The sequence below is a fragment of the Brassica rapa genome, chromosome A07 (assembly GCF_000309985.2).
Source record: "Brassica rapa cultivar Chiifu-401-42 chromosome A07, CAAS_Brap_v3.01, whole genome shotgun sequence".
In the NCBI taxonomy this organism is placed as follows: Eukaryota; Viridiplantae; Streptophyta; class Magnoliopsida; order Brassicales; family Brassicaceae; genus Brassica; species Brassica rapa.
The window spans coordinates 8,622,577-8,649,185 of NC_024801.2; the positions used below are offsets into that span (position 1 = coordinate 8,622,577).

Sequence of the window (26,609 nt, forward strand, 5' to 3'; positions counted from 1 at the left end):
TCCTCACCTTCTAAGGTAGCCAAACTAATCATCTTGAATTCTGTTTCAAGGTTCTGGAGTTCCTTTTCGATATCCACATCAACTTTCCTTCTGCTCAAAGCATCAGCAACCACATTTGCTTTTCCTGGATGGTAGAAAATCTGCATGTCGTAGTCAGCTACAAACTCCATCCATCGTCTTTGCCTTAGGTTCAAATCAGGTTGAGTGAAAAGATATTTAAGGCTTTTATGGTCAGTGAACACTTGGATCTTCTCACCATACAAATATGATCGCCAAATTCGAAGTGCAAAAACAACTGCGGCCATCTCCAAATCATGTGTCGGATAGTTTATTTCATGCTTCCTTAGTTGCCTTGATGCATAGGCGATTACCCTATCGTCTTGCATCAGCACACAACCTAAACCAACATGAGATGCATCTGTATACACTGTATACGGTTGGCCAGGCTTAGGCAAAGCTAAGATAGGTGCAGAGGTTAAAGCTTCCTTCAACTTATCAAACGCTTCTTTGGTTTCTGTACTCCACTCATAGGCGACATCTTTGCCAGTTAGAAGAGTCAACGGCTTCAATATGCTTGCAAACCCTTGAACAAATTTCCGGTAATAGCCAGCCAATCCAAGGAAACTTTGAATCTCGGTAACACAAGTTGGACGCGGCCATTCTTTGATAGCAGCTATCTTTTCTGGATCAACAGAAACTCCTTGTTCTGACACTCGATGTCCTAAGAATCCAACTTCTCTTTTCCAGAAACGACACTTACTGAGCTTTGCAAAAAGATTTTGATCTCGTAGACGGTCGAGAACCATGCGTAGATGCTCCTCGTGTTCTTCCGCACTTCGGGAATATATGAGAATGTCATCAATGAATATGATAACAAACTCGTCTAAGTAATCTCGAAATACGTCATTCATCAAACGCATAAAGGCAGCTGGGGCATTGGTAAGACCAAAAGGCATTACTACGAACTCGAATTGTCCATAGCGTGTCCTAAAAGCAGTCTTCATGATGTCGGTCTCGGAAATCGGAATTTGATGATAACCCGAAGCCAAATCAATCTTCGAAAACTAACTTGCACCTTGCAACTGATCTAAAAGCTCATCAATTCTTGGAAGTGGATACTTGTCTTTGATGGTCACGTTGTTGATTCCACGATAATCAATACATAACCGCATACTTCCGTCTTTCTTCTTTACGAACAGCACAGGCGCTCCCCACGGTGATGAACTAGGACGAATGAAACCTTTATCTAGCAAATCAGCTAACTGTTGCTTCAACTCAGCGAGTTCAGCTGGAGCCATTCGGTACGGTGCCTTTGCTATTGCAGCTGATCCGGGTTCTAAAGTTATACTAAAAGGGTTATTTCTGGACGGTGGTAATTCCTCTAATGCCTTAAACACGTCTTTGTATTCTCGGACTATGGGGATGTCTTCTAAGTTATGCTCTTTCTCATCGTCTAATTTCCCAGCAATTAAGGTAACTAGATACACTTCTTCATTCTGTTTCAGAAGGTTCTCTACTCTCAAGGCTGAAACTAGCGACACTCCAACACTCGGTACAATGCCTTGGTAAGCTAAAGAGGGTTGCGTATCTCTTTCAAAGAAAATCTTCCCTCGACCACAATCGAGATGAGCTCGGTAACTAGACAGCCAATCCATTCCTAGGATGACCTCGTACCGCTCTAAAGGAAGTATTAACAAATGGGTCGGAAAAATCATGCCTTGGATAGTGATCGGAACTTCTAAGATGCAGCCTTCGGTTTCAAGAACTTGATCACCGGGAGTTAAAACAGGAATATTTAAATTCACCTTAGTGAATTCTCCCTTGAGTCTAGACGCTACTTCGGGAGCTACAAAACTATGTGTTGCTCCCGAATCGAACAAGATATGGGCTGAAATTCCACCCACAGCCAAAGTACCTATATATATAATTGACTTCAAGTTAAATTAATAATTCAACCATTCACATAGCATTCTTTTTTTTTTTTTTTTTTTTTAATCTACTAATGCACCGATCAATTTTTTTTTTTTTAAAAAGATATCACACAACACTCAATAGGATAAGAAAATAAACCTGTGATAGGACCCTTCGGTGGTCCCGGTGGTCCAGGTAACTCTAAGGCATAGGCCCTACCAGAAATGGCCTGACGCTTCGCTGGTGGTATGGGAAAGGGTAAAGGGGAACGAGATGATCCAGCCTGTGGAGCTCGTGGTGCATCTGAATATGTAGGGTGGGTACGAGGACAAGATGTTGCGTAATGTCCTCGCTCTCCACACGTGAAGCAAGTAACACTGGGTGGTACCGCCGGCCTGTATTGTCCTCCATTCGGACAATCTCTAGCTATATGACCCCTCTGGCCACAACCAAAGCAAGTCTGAGTTCTCTGACGATGTCCTCCTGAACGTCCTCCACGAACTGCTCTGCCTCTATGACCTCGATCCATCATGGACGGAGACGGTTGCTGACTCTGGGTAGCCTGGCGTCGTATTTCTGCGGAATGACTCGACGATGCGCGTTCCGCGATGATAGCTTCTTCTACATTCACTGCTCGCTCCACCAAGTCAGAAAGTCTACCAAACTCAACAGCTTCAAGACGGCTCCTAATGTATGGACTAAGTCCTCGAAGGAACTTCCTGATAATCATAGGCTCGTCTTCCTGACCGTAGTGAACGTAACGCCTGAGGCGGGTGAACTCTGATTCGTACCTCCTAACAGAATTATCTCCCTGTACCAACGCCATGAACTGAGCCTCAAGACGATCTCTAGCCTCTGGTGGAAAATACTTCCGCTGAAATGCTTGACGAAAGTCTGACCAAGTAGTTGTCACATTACCAAGGTAGCGGTCTACACACAACCACCAGCTCAATGCATCCTTCTCCAAGTAGTACACAGCCACATCTTTCTTGAACTCATCCTGACAGCGAGTCGCCCGAAAGTTTCCCTCAAGGTTCTGTAACCATGCATCAGCCTCGAACGGATCAGTCCCTCCTCGGTAGTGTCTAGTACCCAAGTTCTTCATGAGCATAACAATCTTCAAAAAGTCAGGATGTGACGTGGTAGGTACCGGAGCTGGCTGCGCACGCTGTGCATTAAGAGTTTGATGTTGTAAGTTTACCATCTCCGCCATCAATTCTAGAAGTGCCACTATCGCTGGATCAGTTGGCGCTGGCGCTGGCGCAGGTTGTGCTGCTGGTGGTGCTTCAGCATGAACATGTGGAACATCTTCTGCGGCAGCAGCATGAGCGGCAGGATGATCGGCAGGATGATCATGAACAACATCGACCTCTATATCTGTGTAATACGGATCTGGTGACATAGGCATCGGCGTTTGAAGTGGAATATACTCATGTGAATCCTCAGATGGATCAGACTCAAAGCTAGAGCCCGAAGGTGTAACCTCAAAGCTAGGGGTCGGAAGTGGTGCCGGAGTAGATGGCAGTGAAGAGTCTGGAGATGAGGAAGTAGGTATCGGTAGATAAGCTCCACCACGTCTGGCCTGTCTCGGTGGCATCTGCAAGGAAAGATCATGGTAAGTTTCTACCCAGTTCTATCTATTTCAAAAAGAAGGAACAAACCAGCATATACTAATTATCCTTGCGACACATTTTGACACGAAAAATATTTGAAACAAGTCCCATTCAAGCATCATATAACAATGCTCTGATACCACCTTTGTGGCACCCCCGATCATAGATGACCGGAAATGACACCGTCGTTGTTCCCCGAAGGTCGATCCGAGGTTCCCAGAATAATTCTGATCACCTTAGATCAACAAACTGAGAACACCGACGCTCCTATCGGATATCACTCTAGGCTTTTCAACCCGACAAGCAATACTCGATAGTTGGTTTGTCCCGGACAAGGACTAATATCATGTGAGAACTAGTAGTTTATAAAACATTCTTTATACCTTATTTATTTACTTTAAACATTTTACAAACCGTTATAGTTTTATCCTACGGCCTATCGCCCAACAACGTTTTACAGTAAATATACATCAAAAGGTTCGTTGCAAGGACAACAAAAACTACCGCTGATTACGCCGTTCCTTCTAGTCCAAAAGAGAAAAATATCTCCCGCCTAATGGTTACCTGCACACACGAATGAGTCGTGAGTAACAAATACTCAGTGAATCTAGAATCACAACACAACAAATCAACACAAGCAATCACAATAATGCATTAGTATGATCATTCAAGTATTAGTACATAATCACTATGAATCTCTTCCTATACATCGCTCCATATCACCCGCCCTTAACTCATAATTATATATATATATATATATTTATAGGCATATGCTAAACCCGAAACCACAAAAGGCTAAGAGCTTAGCGGGTAATAAAAATAATTAAAATTCATCTCCTTCGGATAATCACTTGATGAACACCCGACACTGGATCGTCACCCAGTACACGGCCCTAGTCTGCAATACCGTAACTCCGTGTCTTCGTACAACTTGAAACGTTACGTGAACCACGTACGAACAAGTGACGGCTCTTCGTATAATACGGGGATATTTAAGTAATGTGTATTGACTAAGACTTCATATGATTATTACTTCCATGAATTATTAACTATATGAATGCATATATAATTAATACTTGGGAACAAGTACTAAGTTATAGATAAACCTCCATGAACACTTAAGAAAATTTCCTAAGAGTTAACATGAGTTGAACACTTCAAGAATAATTAGACAACACTTAATCATTCGTGACTATTCACTGCAACTAAATCATGCTACACTCATACATGATTTATTCATCCAACTGCCTAGACTCACCTTGATTCAAGTCTTGAAACCAAATTTAAGAAGGCCTGAAACTGATCTCGAATGAGCTGAAACGATCCTGAGAATGGACAAGGTTCATGACGGTTAATAAGGTTCTCTGATCACCACATCCAAACCACTTTACTACAGCTTACCAAAACAACTAGAAGGGTTGATCTTGGCTGAACACTCCTCTCAAGCTAAGCTCACAATATGACTATCATCAAAATAGAAACAAAACTTGGTTCAGAACAGAGCAAGGCTGGTGATTTGATCTGATCAGTTTAATTACCTTTCTTCTTCCACACATCAACAACAACACAGCCTGGTTGAAGAAACAACACCCAAAACTCTCTTGATTTTTCTCCACTGATTTTCTCTTCTTTCTCTCTTGAATTCTCTAAAAATGCTCTCTGTTTTTTTTCTTTTGTTTCTCACGACAGGAGAGAAGAAAGTGGTGACTAATTATCTGATGGCTAAGTTGAGTTTCTTCAGATTACACAAGTCTTGGTGAGAATAAGACAGCTGGCTTTCTGATTCATAACCATCCACTAAGCAGCTCACTAATTCCTTCCTTTGAAGAAATCTCTCTCAGCCACATGATTTAATTTTAATTAATCCAGCAAGCAAGCAGCCTGCTTGTGACTATCATGTGATGTTTAAATAATTAACTATGAATGCAAGCAGCTGATTGAGATTGAGAGACACAAGCGAGAATCAAGAGGTCCTTTTTTTTTAATATATGAAGGTCATTACAGTTGACCTTGTAAATCTTCCCAGTAGTCTCTCTTGCTTCGAACCCTTCAGGCTGATCGATGTAAACATCTTCATTCAGCTCACCATTGAGGAACACACTCTTGACATATAGCTGAAGAATTTTCCAGATCCTTTGCGCCACAAGAGCTAGAATAACAGCTCTTATGGTGTCCCATCTTGCAACAGGCGCAAAGACCTCTTCAAAGTCTACTCCTTGCCTCTGATGATAGCCCTTTGCAACCAGTTTTGCTTTTTACTTGTCAACCTCTCCTCATTCATTTAGCTTCGTCTTGAACACCCATTTCACGCCTATGACCTTTGCACCAGCTGAAAGATCAAATAGCTCATATGTCTCATTTTTCTTCTATAGCTTGATCTCAGCTATTATTGCTCCCTCCATCTTTCTTCTCTTGCAGTCTCATCAAAGCTCTATGCATCATCAAATGTAGTGAATACTGCAATGATCTTGTTTTCTTCTTGAATAAAGAAACTGGTGTCCAGCTACATAATATTTCATCCATATTGGTGCTCTTTTTGATATTCCAACTGATTCACGTGTAGAGATTCACCACTGTTTCCTTCCCCATTTCCTACAACTTCTTCTATTGCTTGAAATGTATTAGTCACTTCATCTCGTGTTTCATTCTTTTCTTCTATTTCATTTCCATTCTCCATGGTTCCATCTTCTTCTTCCTCTTCTACTAGTCCTTCCTAGAACAGCCCATTGTCTTGTTTGCTTTCTCCCCAGTCCCTTCCTTTGGTTTCATCAAACCTCACATCCTTGCTGATGACAATCTTTTCGGTTTCTAGATTGTTGAGCCGGTATTCCTTTGATCTTTGCTCACTCCCATCAGGACACACTTCACACTTTTATCATCAAGCTTGGTTTTCTTCTCATAAGACACTAAAGCAAAACCAATGCATCCAAATGCCCTGATGTGAGCGACTGAGGGCTTGTGGTTGCTCCATTTTTCGTCTGGTGTTACATCACCTAGTGTTGTTGCTGGACTTCTGTTCAGAATGTACACCGCATACTGAGCTGCTTCAGGCCAGAAATTTCTTGGAACTGAGATTCCCATCAGCATACACCTTGTCATGTTCATGATGGTTTGGTTCTTGCGTTATACTGTTCCATTCTGTTGCGGGGTGTAAGCAGCCGTAAGTTGTCTCTTTATACCGTTCTCCTTGCAGTACTTTTGAAAGGCATTCGAGTTGTACTCTCCTCCACGATCAGTTTGGAGGCACACAAGGGGCTGTCCAAGTTCTCTTTCCACTAAAACCTTGAACTCCTTGAATGTTTTTAAAGCCTACGACTTTTCTTAAAGGAAATAATTCCAACATTTCCTACTAAAATCATCAATAAAGTTGATGATGTACTTCTTTTTGCTTGTTGAAGTCGGTGTGATCGGACCGCATATGTCGTTGTGAACCAGTTAAAGACCTCGACTTGACTTTCATAACCCCTCTTTTGGAATGATCACTTTGATTTGCTTCCCTCTCATACATACTTCATAAATTTCAACCTCTGTATGATCAAAGTTTGGCAGCCCCGTGACTATCTTCTTCTTTTCCAGAGCCTTGATTCCACTGTGGCTTAAATGGCCAAGTCACCTGTGCCACATATCACCTTCTTTTTCATCTGCTACTTGCAGGTAATATGTCTTCATTGGCTTCCTTCTGCTTCTTGATTCTGCTTCTTGACAGCCGCAAGAACCACAAACATTCTGTTTTTACTCATTCTCGTCTGAAGATCATTTTCCTTTGGTGTTTGTGCCATATCCACACACACACACCATCATCAATGACTATCCCTTTTCTTGTAACTGACTAACATTCAGTAGGTTACTCTTCAAGCCAGGCACAAAATACACAGATGTGATCAGCTGAACTGATCCATTGATCTGCAACTGAATGCTTCCATTTCCTTTGACCATCATTATTCTATCGTCTCCAAGCTTCACATTTTTGCTCAAGTTCTTGTCAAAATACACTAACCAATCTCTTTCACCACACATGTGAGTACTGCAGCTAGAGTCTAGAAACCAGACTTCTTCATTTTCTTTCGTGGTCTCTTCTCACATTCCGGACATTCATAAGATGAAATGTCCCATCTTGTGGTATTTGTAACATTCTACTATCTCCTTATTGAAGCTTGAGCTTTCTCTTCCTCTCCCTTGATATCCACCTCTTCCATAAGATGGAGATCCTCCTCTGCCTCTTCCTCCTTTTGGTCTCCATCGGCTATATATCTTCAGAGCTTCTTCATCACCTCCATGTCTGATCAGTTTCTGTTGGTAAACCATCAAGGAGCTCTCCATCCCATAAACCGAGAGGTCTTTAATGTCGCTGGATTATTCTACAGTGCACAAAATATACGTGGACTTCTCAACTAGAGTCTTCAAGATATTCTCTACAACTTTGGAGTCACTCATCTCCTCTCCAAGATTTCTCATGTCATTTACCACCAACATAACTCTTGAGAAATATTCACTGATAGTTTCTCCTTCCTTCATCTCAAGGACTTCAAAGTTCATTTTCAACCTCTGCAGTAGGGCGCTTTGAATCCTCTCGTTTCCTTGGTACTTGCTCTCAATAGACTCCCATAGATCCTTAGATGTATCTTTTTTCATGATTGTTTTGAGGATCGTTTTTTCTATCAACGCAAATAGATAATTTTTCACCTTTAGATCCTTGAGAGTAAGCTTTGCAAGCTCTGTTCCCTGTGCTCCGGTCAGGATCACACTTTGTTCTGGTCTTGTGATCCCTGTCTCTATCAGATCCCACGATTTCCTCGATCTCAGCAGGTTCTCCATCAGCATCGCCCACTACTCGTAATCACCATCAAACTTTGGGATACTCAGCAATGAATCTCTCTTACTCATCTTTATTTTGTCTCTCACCAGGTTCGTATCAAGCTCTAATACCACTTGTTAACTTTAGAATGATTAAAAGACCTCAAGAACAAGTATAATATAAAAGTGTAGGCTGTAACTGGTAAAACAAGAAATAAATACATGGAATAGAAAGGAATGGAATAAGATGAATGTAATGCAGTAGAAAAATGGAATGGATTCATTCCATTTGTTCCTTATCAAAATTGTTTTGGAATGTTTTGCTTTGTATTTTGATTAGATTTTTTTGGAATTGATGGAATGAGCATTCCATTCCATTCATGTTAAATGGTAAATTTTTTTATGGAATTAATGGAATTGATCATTCCAAAGCATTTCATTCCAAAAATGGTCAATCCAGTTGCAGCCATAGTTTATTCATCGTAGAAGAGAACATCTAAATAGACCAAACGTATTACAAAGACTGAACGAAACTGACTCCGGAAATAACTCAACAAACTCATTGTCCTATAATTCATCTAGATTGATTCAAACAAGACTCAATTGTTTCTTCCAACACACGTCAACTGATGACGTTTATTCAACAAGTTTGTTGCTTATCATAAACCCTCTTGAATCAACACAACAACCCAACCCCAATTCCAGCTTAGGCGAAGAGTAAACAACATATCCATCTTGTTGAAAAACAACCACTTGCTCGAACAAGACCCATGTATATCGACTTTGATCTTATTTTTCCTGTACTTCCTCTTTAAACTATCAATCATTCTCCGACACTGCGTCTCTGACATCTTTGACCTCTCTGACCAAAGCTCTTCGCTCACTTCTTCAGCTAGTTCGTTCCACTCTTCGGCCCACTCTTCGTTCCTCAAAATCTACAGCCCAACTGCAGAAACTTGTCTCCCCGTACTTCCAACAACACAAACTCCTCGTCATGGTCTTTCTAGTTCGTATGTCTTGGATCCACAAACTCGTACCCATAAACTGATTTGTTCGGTTTAAGCATCTTCTTTAACCTCTCTTTTTCACGATGATTATATCCTTCTCCTTTGTCTTCTTTGATTTTTTCGTCTTCTTGTTATCATCCTCTTCGCGGTAATACGCGTGACGTTTGAGAATGGGTCGGGTATACATAAGATGGTTTAGTCGATTCAGAGGGTAAAACTTCTTTGGATATCCGGTTTCATCTTCACTGTCACCCATTTTCAAAAGAGAGAGAGAGAGAAGAGAAATCAAAGGTTTTGAACTAAAAAAAAAGTACATGATTTTCCCCTGGTAGAGAAAGATCTTCGAGGGTTTCAGCCTGATGAGTGAGAATTGGAAGAAATTAAGGTTAACAGCGGCAATCTAGGGTTAGGGATCCGAATATTTAGCAAGGTTTACGTAGAAGCTACCACCACCGGTGAATATGTTAGTGACGGAGTTTGTCGCGGTGTTTTGTGGGGTCATCCATGATCCATCAGGATCAAATTAGGTCTTTATTTTAAAACTTTAGACATAACTAATGAGGCAATGGGCTTTTGTATTTACAAAGTATATGTGTAAGATTATTTTTTTTGTTGGGCTTTAAGTGATGTTTCATTTAGAAGGAAATGTAATAGTTATCCTGATATAAAATGGAGAAAAGACTTCGTGGTATCGTTTTGAAGTTTAAAAGTAGGCATCAAGTTTCAGAGGTTTAACTCGATTCAATCCGGATTCAATCAAGTTTTTTTTGCTATGAAATTTAGTCCCAACAGAATATGATTAATGTTTGGTTTGAATTTGGTTTATATGTTGTCAGATTTAGCTTAGTTTTTGCTGTAAACTATTGGATTGACAGATGGTTTAAATGTATGATATCTTCGATGGATATACTCTCTTCGTTGGAAACGACAACAACAAATAGTTCTGGAAATTTCGATTAACCTTACATTTTATAATTTAAGAAATTGTATTATTTGTAAATCGAACACTCGACCTAATGTAAAAACATTTAAACTTTATCGAGTCACTTTTTTATAGTGTTCTAAAATAAATCTTTAAGGGGGGCTTATTGTATTGATGATTTTAGAGAATCCTAGTTTTTGTTCAAATCTCCCCTTATTGTATTGAGTATTTATAAAAGTTCTATCAAATCCACCCTTATTGAATTAATCATTTATTCAAACTCTTTCAAATCTCTCCTTATTGGAAAACAAGGATTTCGCTTATAATATTTACCAAGAGTTATTTGAAAATATAGATAATTAGTTTTATAGACAAAATTCACTAGAAACAAATACCATCTAGATGGTATTTCAAAATAAATAAATAAAAAAAATAATTTTCATCTTCTTTGTTTAATAAATTCAACGTCGTCGTATGTTTCTTCTTCATCAGCTTTGGTCCTTGACAGTGCCAAGACTACCTCCGTTTGTTACGTACACATAACCATACCTCCGTTTCTCTATGTACGCTCTGCCCGTGATGATTTTTTTTTTGTGCACAAATTCATTAAAACTTAAAAGAGGCCTCAGGCCCAAGGTCCAGCCCGAACTGGGTCCAATACAAGAGAACAGCCTAAAGTGGTTTTTGCCAAACCATCGGCATCAACAACCTGCAGATGACACAAAACAAGGAGAAAATGACAAAGGTTAACAATTAAGAGCATTAAAGAGTTGCAAGCACTAACCTGCTGAATCTCTTTCTCCCTCTTTTCTGATATTTCCTCATTCTTTTTGCTCTTGCTCATTTGATGCTCACTAAATTCTAAATAACTGAAACAAAAATGCATAGCTTGCATAGTTACAGATCATATACAAAAAGATGAACAACAGTTGTAGAATGTAACAAAAGAGTCATACTATATCACCGAAGTCATCATCTTCTGCTCTAGAGCTGCCTCCGTTGAGATTCATCTCTAAACCGCCTCCATCCTGATGAGAATCTATGAATATTCATATAAGCAAAAGCACAGCTGCAGAACATAACAAAAAAAAAACTTTAACGATAAGGAGATACAACATCACATATAGTGAAGGCCAAAGCATGGATAATGTACAATCTACAGAGCTTCATTGCATACCTCTTTTTGTAGTCTCAAACGCTTCATTGCATACCTCTTTACGTAAAGCGTTTCTAAAAGCATGTTTAATGGTAAAACTCTTAAATGTCTCTTAAGTGGGATCATAGAAAGAGAGACAAACAAAAGATGAAGAAGTAATGGAAGCAACGTCCCTTCTTTTGCTTAAATAAGGTACGTCTCACCTCTTTTCTTCCTTTTTTTCTTTATTTTAATTGTAATTATGCTTAACAACCTTTCTTTAATGGACATCAATAAACATGCTCTTAGACTGTTTCTTGCACATCTCCATAGAAAGATATTGGAGATCAGTAGCAAGAGACCGCTGTTATAAAAGACACATTAAGATTTGAAAGGACTTGGTTTTAGGAAACACGTCAAGCCCAATTACACTAATATGCACGTTTTTGCAAGAACCTCGTACCAATTCTCTCGAAGAAATGCTTCTTATCTTGCGGAAACTGACGGACCAATGATAGCATGTAGAAGAATCATTCTGAACTTTGGTTTCTTCCATTCCGTGGAGCAAAGAATACCTTAGCAAATATATATATATTTTTAAAAAAATTCTAACAAATCCCTCGTTAAAATCTCTGGTAAAATCCCTAAAATCCAGATAGATTCAGATAAAACCCATCATATATAAAATCCCTAGTATTTTTCCAAATTCCCATTTCAATAAACCCCACTAAATTTGATCCAAGTTAGGCCCAATTGGAATTAGTCCAATAATGCTTAATCGAATCATTAGCAGATAACCAAATACCCGTACGTTTTAATAATTTGGTTTAGAATGAAGCATATTGATATAATATGGAGTTACGAACTCTTACCAGCAATGTTTTTAAACCCGATCCAGACACTGAACCGGACGACTTACCGGATTGCTGGGTCACTGGGTCGACCGCGGGTGAACTGCGGACTAAAAAATGAATTAATTTTTTTATATAATAATATATTATCTATGAAAATAAATACATAAAAACTAAAGTTTAATATTTTCTAAATATTTTTGAAAACATAAAATAATAGTTTGGATATGTATATATTTTATGTTTAAAAAATATTTAGAAAACACTTAACTTTAGTTTTTATATTTTTATTTTCATTTGACATACAAAATATCAAAAAATTGTTTAGACTATTTAAAATTTTATGTAACAAAGTAAGAATTATGACATCTGAAAAAATAAAAATATAAAAATGTCTAATGTGAATAATAAACTAAACTTCAAATTCAAAATAAACTAAAAGTTAAACATCATTGTAATAAATTGTCAATAACGGAAATAAACTAACACCAAATCACATAAACTAATTTTGGTTTTCTCTACCATCGTTCACTTCATTTTCTTTAAGTGGCATAGTGAAATCTTCATCAAAATCTAAAAATCAAAATATAAAACTGAAAAAGGAAAACCTAACTTTTTTCTACAGCACCTAACTTCTTAATTAGAAACTTAGAATCCCTTATATACTAAAGCGCAAGTCGAATCACCAATCTAAACCTGACATGTGGAAAATCTATTTTTCAAAAAAAAAATTAGAATAGAGAACAGTCTGAAAGAAAAATAATGCTTAAAAGAAAAAAATAACAGAAACCGTAGAACAATTTTAAAAAAGTAGCCCACAACCCATGATTCTTTGTTTGTTCACTGTCCTTTTCATTTGATTTTTTTTTACATATTCTGTTTTGTATTGTTTCGATAAAGTTAATTATTGTCTATTTTTTTTAATCTTCCATTATTAAAAATTCTTTCAGTTCTATTGGTGAAACTGTTTTCCAATATCTTTACCGTCCCACTACCTTCACTTCTTTTGCATCTAAATAAACTGAAATCTCCACATTTAAAAGATCAGAAAACACCGTAAATTATAAGTTTCACATAAAACTCAGAAAATTTCTAACACATGTATTCATTGCGTAAAATATTTAAGCACGGAAGACATAGAACAAGAAGCACCAACTCCTCAAAGTCTAATAATAATGGTGATGAAATGTCTTTAACACTCTCATTTAAAGCTCCATCGAATGTTTCGTTTCTCAAATGCGTTCAAGACCTCGAGTTCATCCACAAAAGCAGTTGTCAACTATTAAAGATGTGTATTTCTGTATTCATTTAAGTGGTAAACAATGGTAACTAAAGCTTTTTCTCAAAAAAAAAAAAAGTTAACTAATGTAATGTTTTTCATCTTTAATTTGACAATTATTTTGCCCTTGCATAGCAAGGGCCATAATACTAGTATAAAACATAATCTAAGAACTTAAAAAAAGTTATTTATTGGTTCAACCGGTGGTTCAACCGGTATTGGATTCCGGGTTTTAGTGGATTTTTGCGAGTTTTTGCGGGTTTCTAAATATTGGATTTTTCACAATACCCAAACCAGATTTTTTCTGGATCACCGGGTTTAGCGGTTCAACCGCGGGTCCGGGTCGGGTTTCAAAACACTGCTTACCAGATTTGTGATACATTTTTTGGGGACTATTTACCATATTCGAGATCTTTTCACACAGACAACGTAGTGTATGGCACTTTGTTTTTTTTGGTAAAAGTATGGCACATTTTATAAGGTATCGCACAATATTGTACGATATTTTGTGTTGCGTAAAATTTAGTCGTCTGAGTTTATGGACAACACTAGCTCAAATCTTTGATTATACACGTAGTAATTCAAATCTTGGCTGTTAGAAAATTCCTCAAACTAAGTTTTAAACATATGTGTTTGTTCACATGATTATGTATATATTGGCAAGGAATCAGGAAAAAAGATATTTTTTTTCTCTCTCTTTATTTTTCTCTTGCTTCTCACCAGAAAAGCTCAAATTGGCCACAGCTCTCCTCCGGCGACTGCTGTGTCCTTTCGAGGTGGTCGCCGGTGGTCCCCCACCGTGTTTCTTTTTCCTTTTTCGCTTCTCTGTTCATCTCTGTGGTCTTCTCTTTCTCTTTGCGGCTAGGGTTGGGTTTGGTCTGAGGAGTCTCCGTTTCAGATCCGGCGGTTCCTGGTGCAGATCCGGTGTGTGCGTGGTGGATTTTGGAGGGCTTGAGGACAGTCTCCGCTCCCCTCGTGTTTTATCTGGTTTGCCGTGGGATCTCTGTTCGGAGACTTTTTCCTTTCTCTGACTAGATCTTTTCGAGACGGTGGCGCGTGAGACGTGGGATAAGTTCACTTGGTCTCACTGGCGGTGGAGCGTGGTTGTTGGCTTTGCTGCGGTGGTTTTCTAGTGGGCTTGGCGTTTGTGGATCTGCTCAAGCTTCTCTACTCCTCTTTGTGTTCTCTGGTGGTCTCTAGAGAAAGCCCGTGGTGAGATCGGGGGTTGGTCGTCATCCTTCCCTTCCGGTTCTCTCTTGTGACGGCGCGTGGTGGTGACGTCACCCCCGTTTATCGAGATCCTCTCGGCGTGTGTGGTTCTTGCGTCTCCCCGAAGTTGGAGTTGGTTCCATGGTGTGGCGCTCCTTGTCACCGGTTCTCTATCGTTTTGTCACCTTCTAGCGGTTGCGCTTCTATGAAAGCGGGTTGGGTCCGTGGAGAGTGGAAAGGTGTTAGCTTTGCTCTCGATTTTCTTCTTGCTAGTTCGATGGTTATAACTCCGGAGGAGGTGTGCCCAACCTGTCTCATTGCTCTATATAAGTGGTGGGTTAAAAGGGTGTATACGGTCTCGGGTCTGAGAGGATGGAGGCAGCAATCTCCAGACTCTTATCCCGAACGACGGCATCACCGGTTGTGGACTCCTTCTCGTGCTGCCGGAGGTGTGATATTAGATGGGCTTGCGGATGCGAGACGTTTGATTCTTTGTGTAGGTGTTGATGTGAGGGCTTCTTGGAAGCTGTAGGACCCGGTGCTTCAAGGTATGAGGGCGCATTTCTCTCCGGCTCGCGGTAACTGGGAGCTCGATCCGATCATGTCTCTGCAAAGGTCCGTCACTGCAGTGTTAATGTCGGTCCCTTTCTGGATCCCGTCTTCTTTTCTTAAAGTTCATCTGCTTTAGGTGCTCTGTTTAGTTTCAATTTATGCATTTCTGCTACTCTGTTTCTGTGTTCGTTTGTAAAAAACTAAAATCTTGGTATAATAATTTTAATATTTTACCAAAAAAAAAATGTATATCTTAGCAAATGAACCAGCACCCAAACTAAAAAAAGAACCACACCCAAACTAAGGATGTTTTGTTTATAGAAATGCAATTCGCATCATATAAGCGCATGAGATTTGGTATCATGGAGTGGTAAAATAAAGAATTTTTTTTAAAGTAAACTCAAACATAAACACAAATAATAAGCACGCGAATCTTATTGCTTTTTGACTATACAAACTCACCATCATAACCTTTAGCACGTTCCATCACTATTCATTAGTAGGATTATCATTGATTTTTTCTTGTTAATAAACGATGAATTAATAAGCAATTGACGTTACCAATATGACTTGTGTCAGTTGTGTGTGGTGGCACAGTGTGCTGGTTCAGTTTCACTGTGAGTAAACTCTACGTATGGACCACTTAGATTTTGGCTCGGATATTTTATCTGTGGTTGTCTTGCATGGAAGCATTTGTACTAAACAGTGATTATTGTTTTTATTAACGTCTTTGTAAGATATTGTTTTTAAACTTTTTTTTTTTTTGGAGATATTGTTTTTACATCTTTGTGAGATAAGGGGCCTGCTCATCAGTCTTTCCAAGGTTTTTTTTTTTCTTTTAAAAAACTCGTTTCCAAGTTAGTCAGGGCTTTACGGGTGGAACCCGGAGTTCCAGTAATAAAAGAAAACAAAAAATCATATCCAGTGAATATTGCTTCAAAGGTAGAAAAAGGAATACCAGAAATTATTTATGTCTAGTTTAAAGAACGCAACAGACTGAAAATTTCCCCACCAGTAGATGAAAATTCGCTGTGCTACAACATAAAACTAGATCGTACGGGTGGTTATTTTTATTTTTATACACATAAATATTATTTTTACATTATTAATGGTATATCATTTTAATATGTACCATATTACTAATTGTTTAATATAACATTTTAAAAGACAATAATTTTATAGTTCACATGCAATACTTTAATTTATTTATTTTGAATTGTCAATGATAGCATATTTTCAATCATGTGATACAAAATTCTAAATTAAAAATCTTATTAGTTAAAAATCAAATTTTTTATTGAAAACTATTATATTAAATTAATATCATAATATTAATACAAAATTGTACATTAGTTTAATTATAATTACAAAATTAATTAGATATTTTAAAGGCTTTTTTAATTAAAATAAAACATACAATTAGCAGGTTACAAAGAAATACATGTTAATTTTTATACAAGTATTATATAGTTTGATAATGTTAACCCATCTTACCAACATATTAGATTTTATTTTTGAACATAAATATTTTATAATTACGAATGTAAAATATATAAATATATAAATTTAATACAATTTTATTATATTTAGCACAATATAATAATTTTATTTTAATATGATTGATTATGATTATATAATAAATAAATATTATAGATTTTTTATTTTTCATTTTATATAACTGAATATATTAATGTATAATAATATTTTAAACTAATTTCAAAATTAGTGAAAATATTTAAATATAATTTTGAAAATGAAGATCTTGTAAAAATCTTTTTAAACAGATTTGTTAGATTTAAAATAAATATATTTATATTTAAAATGAAAAGATATCAAAAGATATTATGATTAAAATATTTTAAAATTTCTATTTATTATTAGTCTGAATTAAAATGTAGTATGAATTTCTATGAATAGGTCCATTAGGTCCATTTTTTAAAAAATCACACATGAATCAAGGTTGTGACTTCTGTTTTAATATATAAGACTAGGTTAAGACCCGCGCCTTGCGCGGGATGAACATTATATATATAAATTATTTTATATATTATAAGTTTATAACATATTATGAAATAATAAATATATATTGAATAATTAAAAAGTCATTATCTACTACTTATATAATTAAATTGGTTCGAACATATAAATAAATTTTATAAATCGAAAAAATATTTTTTCTATTTGATATGATATATAATTAAATTTAAATGATAGTAACATATATATGGTATATTTTAATATTAATATTTATTATATGATGCTTTTTGCACATATTTTTTAATTATTAGTATCTGTTATAGCAAAACTCTAAATTAGTGATAACAAAATTTTCAATGTGGAATTAATTTTTTAAGTAATTTATAATATTTTTAAGAATTAAGTTGTCAATACTTTTTCAAATTTTTTATCAAAAAATGTTCAAAGAAAATTTTAAAATTAAGATATTTATGTATTTTTATATGGCATATAGTTTAATTTAAAATGAAATATATATTTCTATATTTTTTATTTTTGATACTTATTAAATAAGACTTTCAACTTATATTATTTTTTAATTATTTGTATCATGTCATAACAAAATTTTTAAATCATAGATTACCAAATTTGAATGTGAAACTTTTAACAGTTTTAGTAATTTATACTCCTTTTTAAAAATTCAAAATATGATATATAAATAATTTTTTTAATTTTTATTATATGGTTACTATGATTGTTTAATTTATTTTAATAGCTTAAAATTAAACAAATATAATTATAATACACACTTATTTTTATCAAATCTTTATTATTCAAAATCATTAATTGTCATATATACTTTAGCCACATTAGACAATTCCGTAATCTTATGGAAATAATGAAGCACATTAATAATGTATTTATTGTGGTTTAATAAAAAGCTTATTATATATTTAGATGGACCAACTTATTTTTCTAAAGACTTTAAGAATCATTCTAATGATGACACGTGGCTACAAAAAAATGTTGAAATGCTTATCAAATAATATATAGGGGATATATAATGTTCACACAAAAAAAACTCTAGTTTATTTTTAGTTGGGTTTTAAAAATGTGGGAGTGGCCATCTGGGATCAATATCTATCCATCCATACTTGAACGAGAATATTTTTCTTTTTAGTTATTATGGACCGTTCAAGAAGAACCTTGTCTTTTTTTTTTGATCAAATGAGAACCTTGTCTTTAAGACTTGAGAAGGACTTACGTGGACGCCAATGCATGCTGAAGCCTTTATTTTTTGCATCACGCAATTTTGTTAACTCTAAAATAAACAGGCTATTTTAGTATAGAAAAAATAAACTTAGCAAAACAAATTCACACGCTTTGAAAATAAAATATTTAGAATACAAAATTAAGAACAAGTGGGTGATGCATAATGATCCATCTTCTTAGTGTGGTAGAAAGAGAAGCACCCACAACTACACCACTAAGTTTTCTTGGCCGCTCGTTGGTGTCTCCGGTTTTACTAGTTCTTATTTTATCATTTTTATGGACATTTTAATTCAGTTTTTGGACCTCAAAGCCTAGTGATATTTTGTTAGTTTGTCTCTTCAATGTCTATAGATGATAGTTTCATTTTAGGATAATATTTTCTAGTTGGGTCTCGTATTTATAAATTGTGTTTTGGGCAATTTTACTTCATGTTGAAACGTACAATTTTTTTATAGAATAGATAATTTTAGATTTGTTTCAAAAAAAATTCCAACTACTTGATTATGAGTGTTTGTTATATAACTCCCTCTTTCCGAAAATAATATTTTCTAGATTTTTTTATTTTTTTATAAAGATAAATTTTCTATATTTAAGGTACTTTTGTATTTACAAAACTCTAACTAGAATATTTAAATTGTTTAAATACTATTGGTTGATAGTTATTAAAAAATATGTAATAAATTAAATAATTAAAATAATTGTATATTTTTATTTTTATTTTTGATAAGCATGAATATAATAGAAATGATTTTTTTCAGAAACGGAGAGAATATTTTTTTTCACTCGTAGGCTAAGCTATATATGTGGTTTAAAACTTTTTTTTGGGTAGTTTTTGGCCAAAACTTATTCATCTTTGCTGGTTGGAACATTCAATTAGCAGCCATATACGTTAGAAAATAATATATAGCACACTATGACAAATCTTCTTTCCATTTTACAAAGATACTATTTTAAAATTGTTCATAAATATTTAAACATAAATGAATTTTATATCTTAAATGCATTATTTTCTATGAATATCAATTTTCAATAGAGTTAAACCAATAGTAAGTTAATAAATACAATTATTTTTTTGAAAGTTACAATGTATAATTATTAAATAAATATAAATTTATAAAAAATACAAAAATTATATTTTGTATAATATTTTTCTCTAAAACTTTTATATATGTGGAACGGACAAAGTATTAGAGATAAAACAAACCTAAGAGCTAGAATATTTAATAATAATAATAATAATAATAACAATAATAATAATAATAATAATAATAATAAATGAGCTAGAATATATACAACACTTCCCATTCCGATAGTATGATTGTGGATAGAGCATATTAAAATAATCATTTAACTATATATGTTAGTATTAAAATGCGCTTTGCCTATATATTAAATTATTCAGCAATCAAAAGTGCGTAATTTTGAAAAAAAATCAAAATGGAAGATCTAATTAGAAAGTGATTATTTTGCAACACAAATGAAATAAAATACGTAAATAGACATAGTGGTAACCTGTATAGAAACAGTCAAAATTTTTAAACTAATGAATATATCTGTCGTCTGACGAAGGTAGAAGCCATATGTGAATAGTATACATAAATAGTTTTCTCTAGTGGACGCGATTGGTATCGGTCAAGGCATTACATAATTGGTATCGGTCAAGGCATTACACATGGACGATTTCAACAATATGTACAATCGAGGTCTGTTGTTCTACGACGAGTAAGAAGAATTAGGAACTCGACCATATAATTATCATGCACATGACCTTTGGCAAACTCATAAGAGATGGTATAATTGAATAAATTTTTCCACATCAATGCACCATCATATACCACAACAAATGTGACAATACTGTATGTGTAGTGTAGTAACTGTAAGCTCAGAGAAATTGAGCTGGTTGGTGATTGGAATGTCGTGGAGCAGAGGAAGTGAATACATGAAGATGTTCGTGTTACACTTAAAAAAGTGATAGTTATTGAAAAATGTTTGTGTCGTTCTGTTACTGGTTATGAAAGTTTGTTGTACTGGCAAACAAAAAAAATGGTGTTATCAGAGAATATTGGGAAATGGAATATTGTGTTACACATTGATATATATTTGAACTCGAATTAGGTTTGAGGTGTGCTTTTGAGAGAAATAGAAACAAGTGCAAGGTTTTGTCTCTATTGCGTTTACTTTTGAATAAGTGAGTGACTTGAGAGTTCAGCTTAGCTATTGTATCTTAGTATTGTATCTTAGGTAGATTAAGGATTGATCATTATGTGTGACATTGAGTAAATCAGATTAAACAGATCCAATATGATTGTTTAAACTATTTCTAATATCTATCCTATACTAAAAGGTGAATATGGAGTGTTTTTAGCCTGTCCACGTAGGCAAATATATTTAACCAATCAAAACATTCCAATAATACATGCTGGCAAAAAAACTGGGTAGCAGATCTCTTGCTTACGTACGGACTGTGTTTGATGGGCTTCTCCGGTTCGTGTTGGGCTTTGCTACCCAATTCGAATAAAAAAAAAACTTCAAGGCAAGACGGATAACACGAAGCTCTACGCTTCTCGCTCTTCGTCTTCACCTTTCTTCACCATTGTTTCAGTTCTCCCGATCCAGAACTCCACAATCAATACTCCACTACATCTCCATCCATCAATTCCTTCTTTATGATTTCGATTCCGTTTAGATTGGTTAGGGTTTAGATCTCGATTTGCTCAATTTGTTGTTCGTTTGCTTTTGTAGGTGGTTACAGTGAAAGTGTTATTAGCTTAAACGATGGAGAAGGTGTACGAAGAGCTAGACGAAGTCAAAGCCGTGAATGAGAAGCTCAGAGGAGGCTTCAGAGCCTAAACGAAGCTTCTTGAGAACCTAAAGAAGGTTCAGAACAAGCAGTTGATAGATTCAAGAGGCGAGATCTGTAATCGAGAAGCAAGGTTATGAATCCGAGGAGAAAGCCAGAGAAATCTCTGAGTTGAAGCGAACGAACGAGGATCTGCAACGTTGTTTGAGGGAGAAGGATTTTGTTCTCAAACGTTTGAATGAAGCTAACGATAAGCTTAGAACTGATGGAGAAGAGAAGAACCGTGGATTTGAAGAGGAGAGGAGAAAGTTAGTGGTGGCGTTGGATGAAGCAGGTGAGACGAGCATTGACTTAGAGCAGAAGAGCAATGTCTATAGGGCTGAGATTGAGGGACTCAAGGGGACTTTAGCGGTGGCGGAGAAGAAGAAGATTGAAGCTGAGAGGATTATGATCCAACTAATTGTACGTTTCCTATAATCGTTTCTCTTTCATTTATGTGTTGGTATTGTTTTCTTTGTATTGTTTGATTGAATTTGCTTTGTTTTGCGGTGTTTTTGCGGTGGCTCTATAACTTGAATTGTAGGTTTCTTCAAAGTTTAAGCTCCAAAACAATGGATTTGAACGGTTTTAACTTATCAATTCCTTTTATGATTCGTCTGGTTTTTTAGTTTTTATGTATTTGTCATGCAGAAAGCTAGGATCCAAATTTGGCTATCTGAACAGAAAGATCTGGACACTGAAAAAATATTAATGTAAGTGATTTTACGCATTGTTTAGCTACCAAATTGTGCTATGTTATTCATAGCTTAGCTTCGTTGGTAGAGCAAGTGAAAATATTTAAAACAAATACATATCTGAGCGAGAGTATATGATTGGGTAATTGATGTCTCTTGGTTTTTGCAAGTGTTCAAGAATTCCTGGTGTTCTCTTTGACCTTATGTTGATTTAGAGTACAAAAAATACAGAGGTAATTACTTTTCTATTATCTGCTTGAGGGCTTTGTCTTCGTCATTTACTTATCGCCGTTAGCGTTAAAAAGAAGTTTGTGTCATGTTTGTTGCTTTTATATGGCTTGCAAGTTTTGTCTGAATGACCAGGTGAAGAGAGAGAGAAGCGTCAGTCGCGCTACGTCGGTGCCTCCATTAGAGAGAAACTGTTTTTATTGGCAGCAGAGCAGACAAGAAACAACATGGAGAGTAATAATGAAGTCTATGCTATGTTAAAAGGTAAAGATTTGATATTGTAAACATATGTATTTATCACTAGAAGCTATTTTCTTATTTTTTGAATACTAGGCATGGTGTAGCTGCTGCTAATTTTTTTACTCAGTTCTCACCTTGGTCATCTTATTTATTGAATGTCTTCTTCCATTCACAAACAGGTTTGAATTCTTGGACATGGTGGTGATGCACGAAGTGTTATTGTGGGCACAAGGAAAGTTTGTGACCACACAACCTTTTTTTGGTTCTAAAAGTTCCATGTTTCAGACCATAAACAGTTTCCTCTCATTGCAGGGCTTGTGAGGAACATATACTTCCCATTTGACATAGAAAGCGACACAGCAATTAGCGTTGCAAAAGAGATGGTGGAAGAGCTGGAGATGGACGACCGTGATGTGACAAAGATAGCTAACATGATCGATGGAGAGATTGCTTCTCTGGTTCCTGATTGGAGATCAGGCCTAGGGTTTGAGAGCAGCCTTTGCAACTGCGCCTCGAACCGGTCAGCTATAGACTTCAACGTGAGGCAGTGTTGTACAAACATGTGTGGAGAGAAGCATGGACGGTTTGAGGAGATCACTTCGGGACTACACAACTTTGGCAAAGCTTTATATTCCCATGGAAAAATGACATTTTCGCTGTCTTTTGTTAATATGTGTAGAATTATTTACAGTAATGCTGACAAACCAAGAAATATCACAGTAATTATTTAATCATAGCTCATTAGGCTGGTGACTGTCTTGAAATTAGTTTATCATTCTCAATTTTTAAAAATAAACAAAAAGACATTCTCTTTTATCATTAAAAAAATTATATATTTTTAGAAGTTCATTTAGTTTAGTGGTTTTATTAATAGTTCACTGATATCAATACACCACAAAATTTAAGATTTTAAGTCTCAGAAAATATGATGTATCAACTATGCACAGATAATATGAAAAATACGAAATATATTATTATAAAGAAGGGTTATTTTATATAGATAAAAATCTTGAAAAGGGTGATTGTTTACTAATTAACAATTGATATTAAAAATACAATGCAGCTATTTAGATCAAATTTTGAGTAATTATTTAGTTTAATATAATAATTTTGTATTCTTTTGTATTATATTATAAATATCTAAACATTAATCACAAAATTTGGTGAGAATTTAACAGCTTATTAATTTATAGTCATTTTTTTCAAGTTCAACACATAATATATACTGAGTACGAAAAAACATAGAAACCCCTAAGATTTGATCATTATATATTATTTATTTCAGTCAAATACTTTGTTGGGTTTAAAATATAAATATATATAAAAATGATCTATTTTAGCTTATATTTTACTATTAATTGGGTACTTATGCCATGGTTATGGAAGTTATTATCATATCTATATTATTAAAACTGAAGTGCACTTTAGTACTATTTGGAAACATGAATAGTAATATAACTAAAAATTGTTTGGGAACGAGGATAATAGTATTACATTAATTGTATTTTCATATTTCACACATATTAACAAATTTATTAATTATATTACCTTAACAATAATTCACATTATTAATTATATTACCATAATAATAATAGTGCAGATTTTTATTTAGGTTAATCAATATTACTTTTGTGCCAATTATAAAATTAAAAAAAAAGTAAAATAACTGAGTTTTGCATAAGGTTAAACGTTTTTGTTTATTTTGTTTTACTAAAAATTTTTTTTTTAATTTCAATCGGTGGAAAATTATGTAGCCAAAAATATAATTCAAAGATATGTTTTGTGAATAAAATCATAACTTAAATCAAAATAATCAAAATAAATTACATTGAATGTGACTTAATTTTTCACTCAATATAATTGTCTTACTAAATAAAAAAACTCTTTCTATTTCACTTAATTTAGCAAAACACATAGAAAATGTCTTTTTATTAGTTTATAAAATCAGTTAGACATGAACACTAGATATCCACTTAGGTACGAGTTGTTCCTTTCGGGTATCGTTTTTTTTGTTTTAAAATTACTCCCTCCTTGAATATTATAAATTTATGTGTAGGTTTTGATTTGAATCATTTTGAGTCTGGATGAGTTCGGTTCTGATGTATATGACCCTAAAAATATCTAGATAACCAATTTATTTGAAACGGGTATGGATATTTGTACCAAAAATAACCATATTTCAAATGGCGGGTATTTTACCTATTAAAATGTCATTTTTCAATTTTAATATTATTTCTAATTAGATGAGGATGTGTTTCAATAGTCTATTTTCTAATATGGTTTTATTTTTATAAATTGTAATTCTAATTAGTGGAAGTATGTGTTTGAATAGTTTATTATCTAATATGGTTTTATTTTTATAAATTGTATTGTAATTTATTTGTTATTAGTAAAATTGTGTTTACACATATTGGACTTCAAATCCGTTGTTTGTTTAATTCTTAAATATATCACATATATTAATTTGTTTTGTTCTTAAATGTATAATCTCAACTTTAAAAATAAAACAGGCTTTTTATAATTTTAAGTATAGATATTTTACAAAAATTGGCATAATGGATTAATATATTTGTTTATCTCTTAAATGTATAATCCCTGTATAAAAAATAAAACAATATTTTTAATGATTTTCACTAAATATATTTTAAACAGAATGGGCCTAATGGGTTAACAATGGCTCAATTTGGGCCTATCGAATGAGCTTTAAATTTATGTAAATCATTAAAGGTATTTAAAAAAAAACAATGGTATGTTTTGTAATTTTTTTAAAAAGTCAGGGGCATAATCATAAGAAAGATTTTGCTTTAATAGTATAGATTGGAGTACTTTTTCTTTTCTTTAATCTATTCGAGATGAGATTCCGATCTTTTAAACTAAGATAATTTATGTTCTATACATAATTATATTTTTTATATAACTCTAAAATCTCGGACTTGATGCTTCATATTTTATTAGTTAACTGTGTTACATATACTATAAATACTTACTTCGAACTAAAAATATTTAAAAAAAAATTAAAAATTAGTTATATATAGTTTAATATACAAAAATTCACATACAAATAAAAATGATAAATGTAACAAATTTAAATATATTATCCGCGCGTAGCGCGGAGAAAGGATCTAGTACAAGATAAATGTTCTTGAATTTACAATCTCATGTGAACTTTTATTTGGTATTAGAGCGGGCCACTTCAGTAGACGCATAAGTCTACACTCAGCTCGAGATCATGTGAATAACATGAAAAACATGAAAGAACTTGTAACTTTGCAAAATTCAGTTATGCTGGATGAAGGTAATTTTGGTCACTGGAAATTTAGGATGCGCCATATCATCAGGGGCATAGACAAGGATGCTTGGATGACTGTTGAGCAAGGGTGGGCTGCTCATATGATGCTTATGGAAGATAAAAAAAATATGCACCTAAACCAAAGGAGAGGTAGACTGGCCCTGATAAGCCTACTCTCAAAATTCAACTCAAAGGTTTCAAAACAGAGAGTATGATTGTTCCAATAATCAACAGTCCGGGTTTAACATAACTAAGGGTACCGTAAGAAGGATTTGCAGTGTCACGAGTGTGAGGGCTATAAAAACTTATGAAATGAATGTCCTTTGACTAAATAAAATAACTCAGGTGCGTCAAATGTAAAGGATTCATGCATACCAAGATCGAATGTCCAAATAACATGAATAAAGACAAAGAAGCAAACGGTCTACGAGGGAGGATGTGGCATTATGGAAGCAAAGTATAGAGGTATTTAAACCAAAGTTAGCACTCGACATATGCGGTCTCTACTCATGAGCTCAGCCCGCTGGGGAGTTGGCATTCGAGCGTTTGGTTCTCCTTTTATATACCAAAGTATGCTTTTATGGCATGGCTAAATGCACAACATATTATCTCCTGCAGATAGAGTGCTGGAGTTGATCCACGATGCATCATGTGTCAAACGACATCGGAGAGAGGGCTTCGAACGACATCGGAGAAGGCAGACGCGGCGGCGGATCTGGAGGTGGACGGAATCGCAACAGATGAAGTAGCAGATGGAGCAACAATAATGTAATTAATTAATGAACAAATCAAATAAATCTGAAGTCAGCCCTAATAT

At 34.8% G+C, this 26,609-nt stretch overlaps 2 protein-coding genes across 5 annotated transcripts; both read right to left on the reverse strand.

Moving 5' to 3' along the window:
* Positions 1 to 1,978: 1,978 nt before the first annotated feature.
* LOC117126473 lies at positions 1,979 to 14,652 on the reverse strand. 4 transcript variants are annotated; one of them, XM_033274483.1, is made up of 4 exons: positions 5,063 to 14,652; positions 4,926 to 4,970; positions 4,783 to 4,849; positions 1,979 to 4,088 (listed from the first exon to the last, which is right to left on the reverse strand). In XM_033274483.1, exon 4 carries the CDS (start codon positions 3,506 to 3,508, stop codon positions 2,027 to 2,029), a length of 1,482 nt encoding a protein of 493 aa, XP_033130374.1. In that variant the 5' UTR covers positions 3,509 to 4,088; positions 4,783 to 4,849; positions 4,926 to 4,970; positions 5,063 to 14,652; the 3' UTR covers positions 1,979 to 2,026. The 4 variants fall into 4 exon arrangements, with proteins under 4 accessions (XP_033130374.1, XP_033130373.1, XP_033130372.1 ...); XM_033274482.1 differs by having other exon boundaries at positions 4,926 to 4,987; XM_033274481.1 differs by having other exon boundaries at positions 1,979 to 11,746; positions 11,846 to 14,652.
* LOC103828633 lies at positions 8,978 to 9,581 on the reverse strand. The gene is made up of 2 exons (XM_033275940.1): positions 9,408 to 9,581; positions 8,978 to 9,253 (listed from the first exon to the last, which is right to left on the reverse strand). The coding sequence occupies exons 1-2, from the start codon at positions 9,579 to 9,581 to the stop codon at positions 8,978 to 8,980; spliced, it is 450 nt and encodes a 149-aa protein (XP_033131831.1).
* Positions 14,653 to 26,609: the final 11,957 nt, after the last annotated feature.

Excerpts from the sequence above, each read along its gene's own strand:
- LOC117126473 (XM_033274481.1), bottom strand. The coding sequence starts at position 3,508 with ATGCCACCGAGACAGGCCAGACGTGGTGGAGCTTATCTACCGATACCT.
- LOC103828633 (XM_033275940.1), bottom strand. The coding sequence starts at position 9,581 with ATGGGTGACAGTGAAGATGAAACCGGATATCCAAAGAAGTTTTACCCT. Across the intron at positions 9,254-9,407 it reads AGGAGAAGGATATAATCATC|ATTTTGAGGAACGAAGAGTG; the intron begins GTGAAAAAGAGA and ends GTTGGGCTGTAG.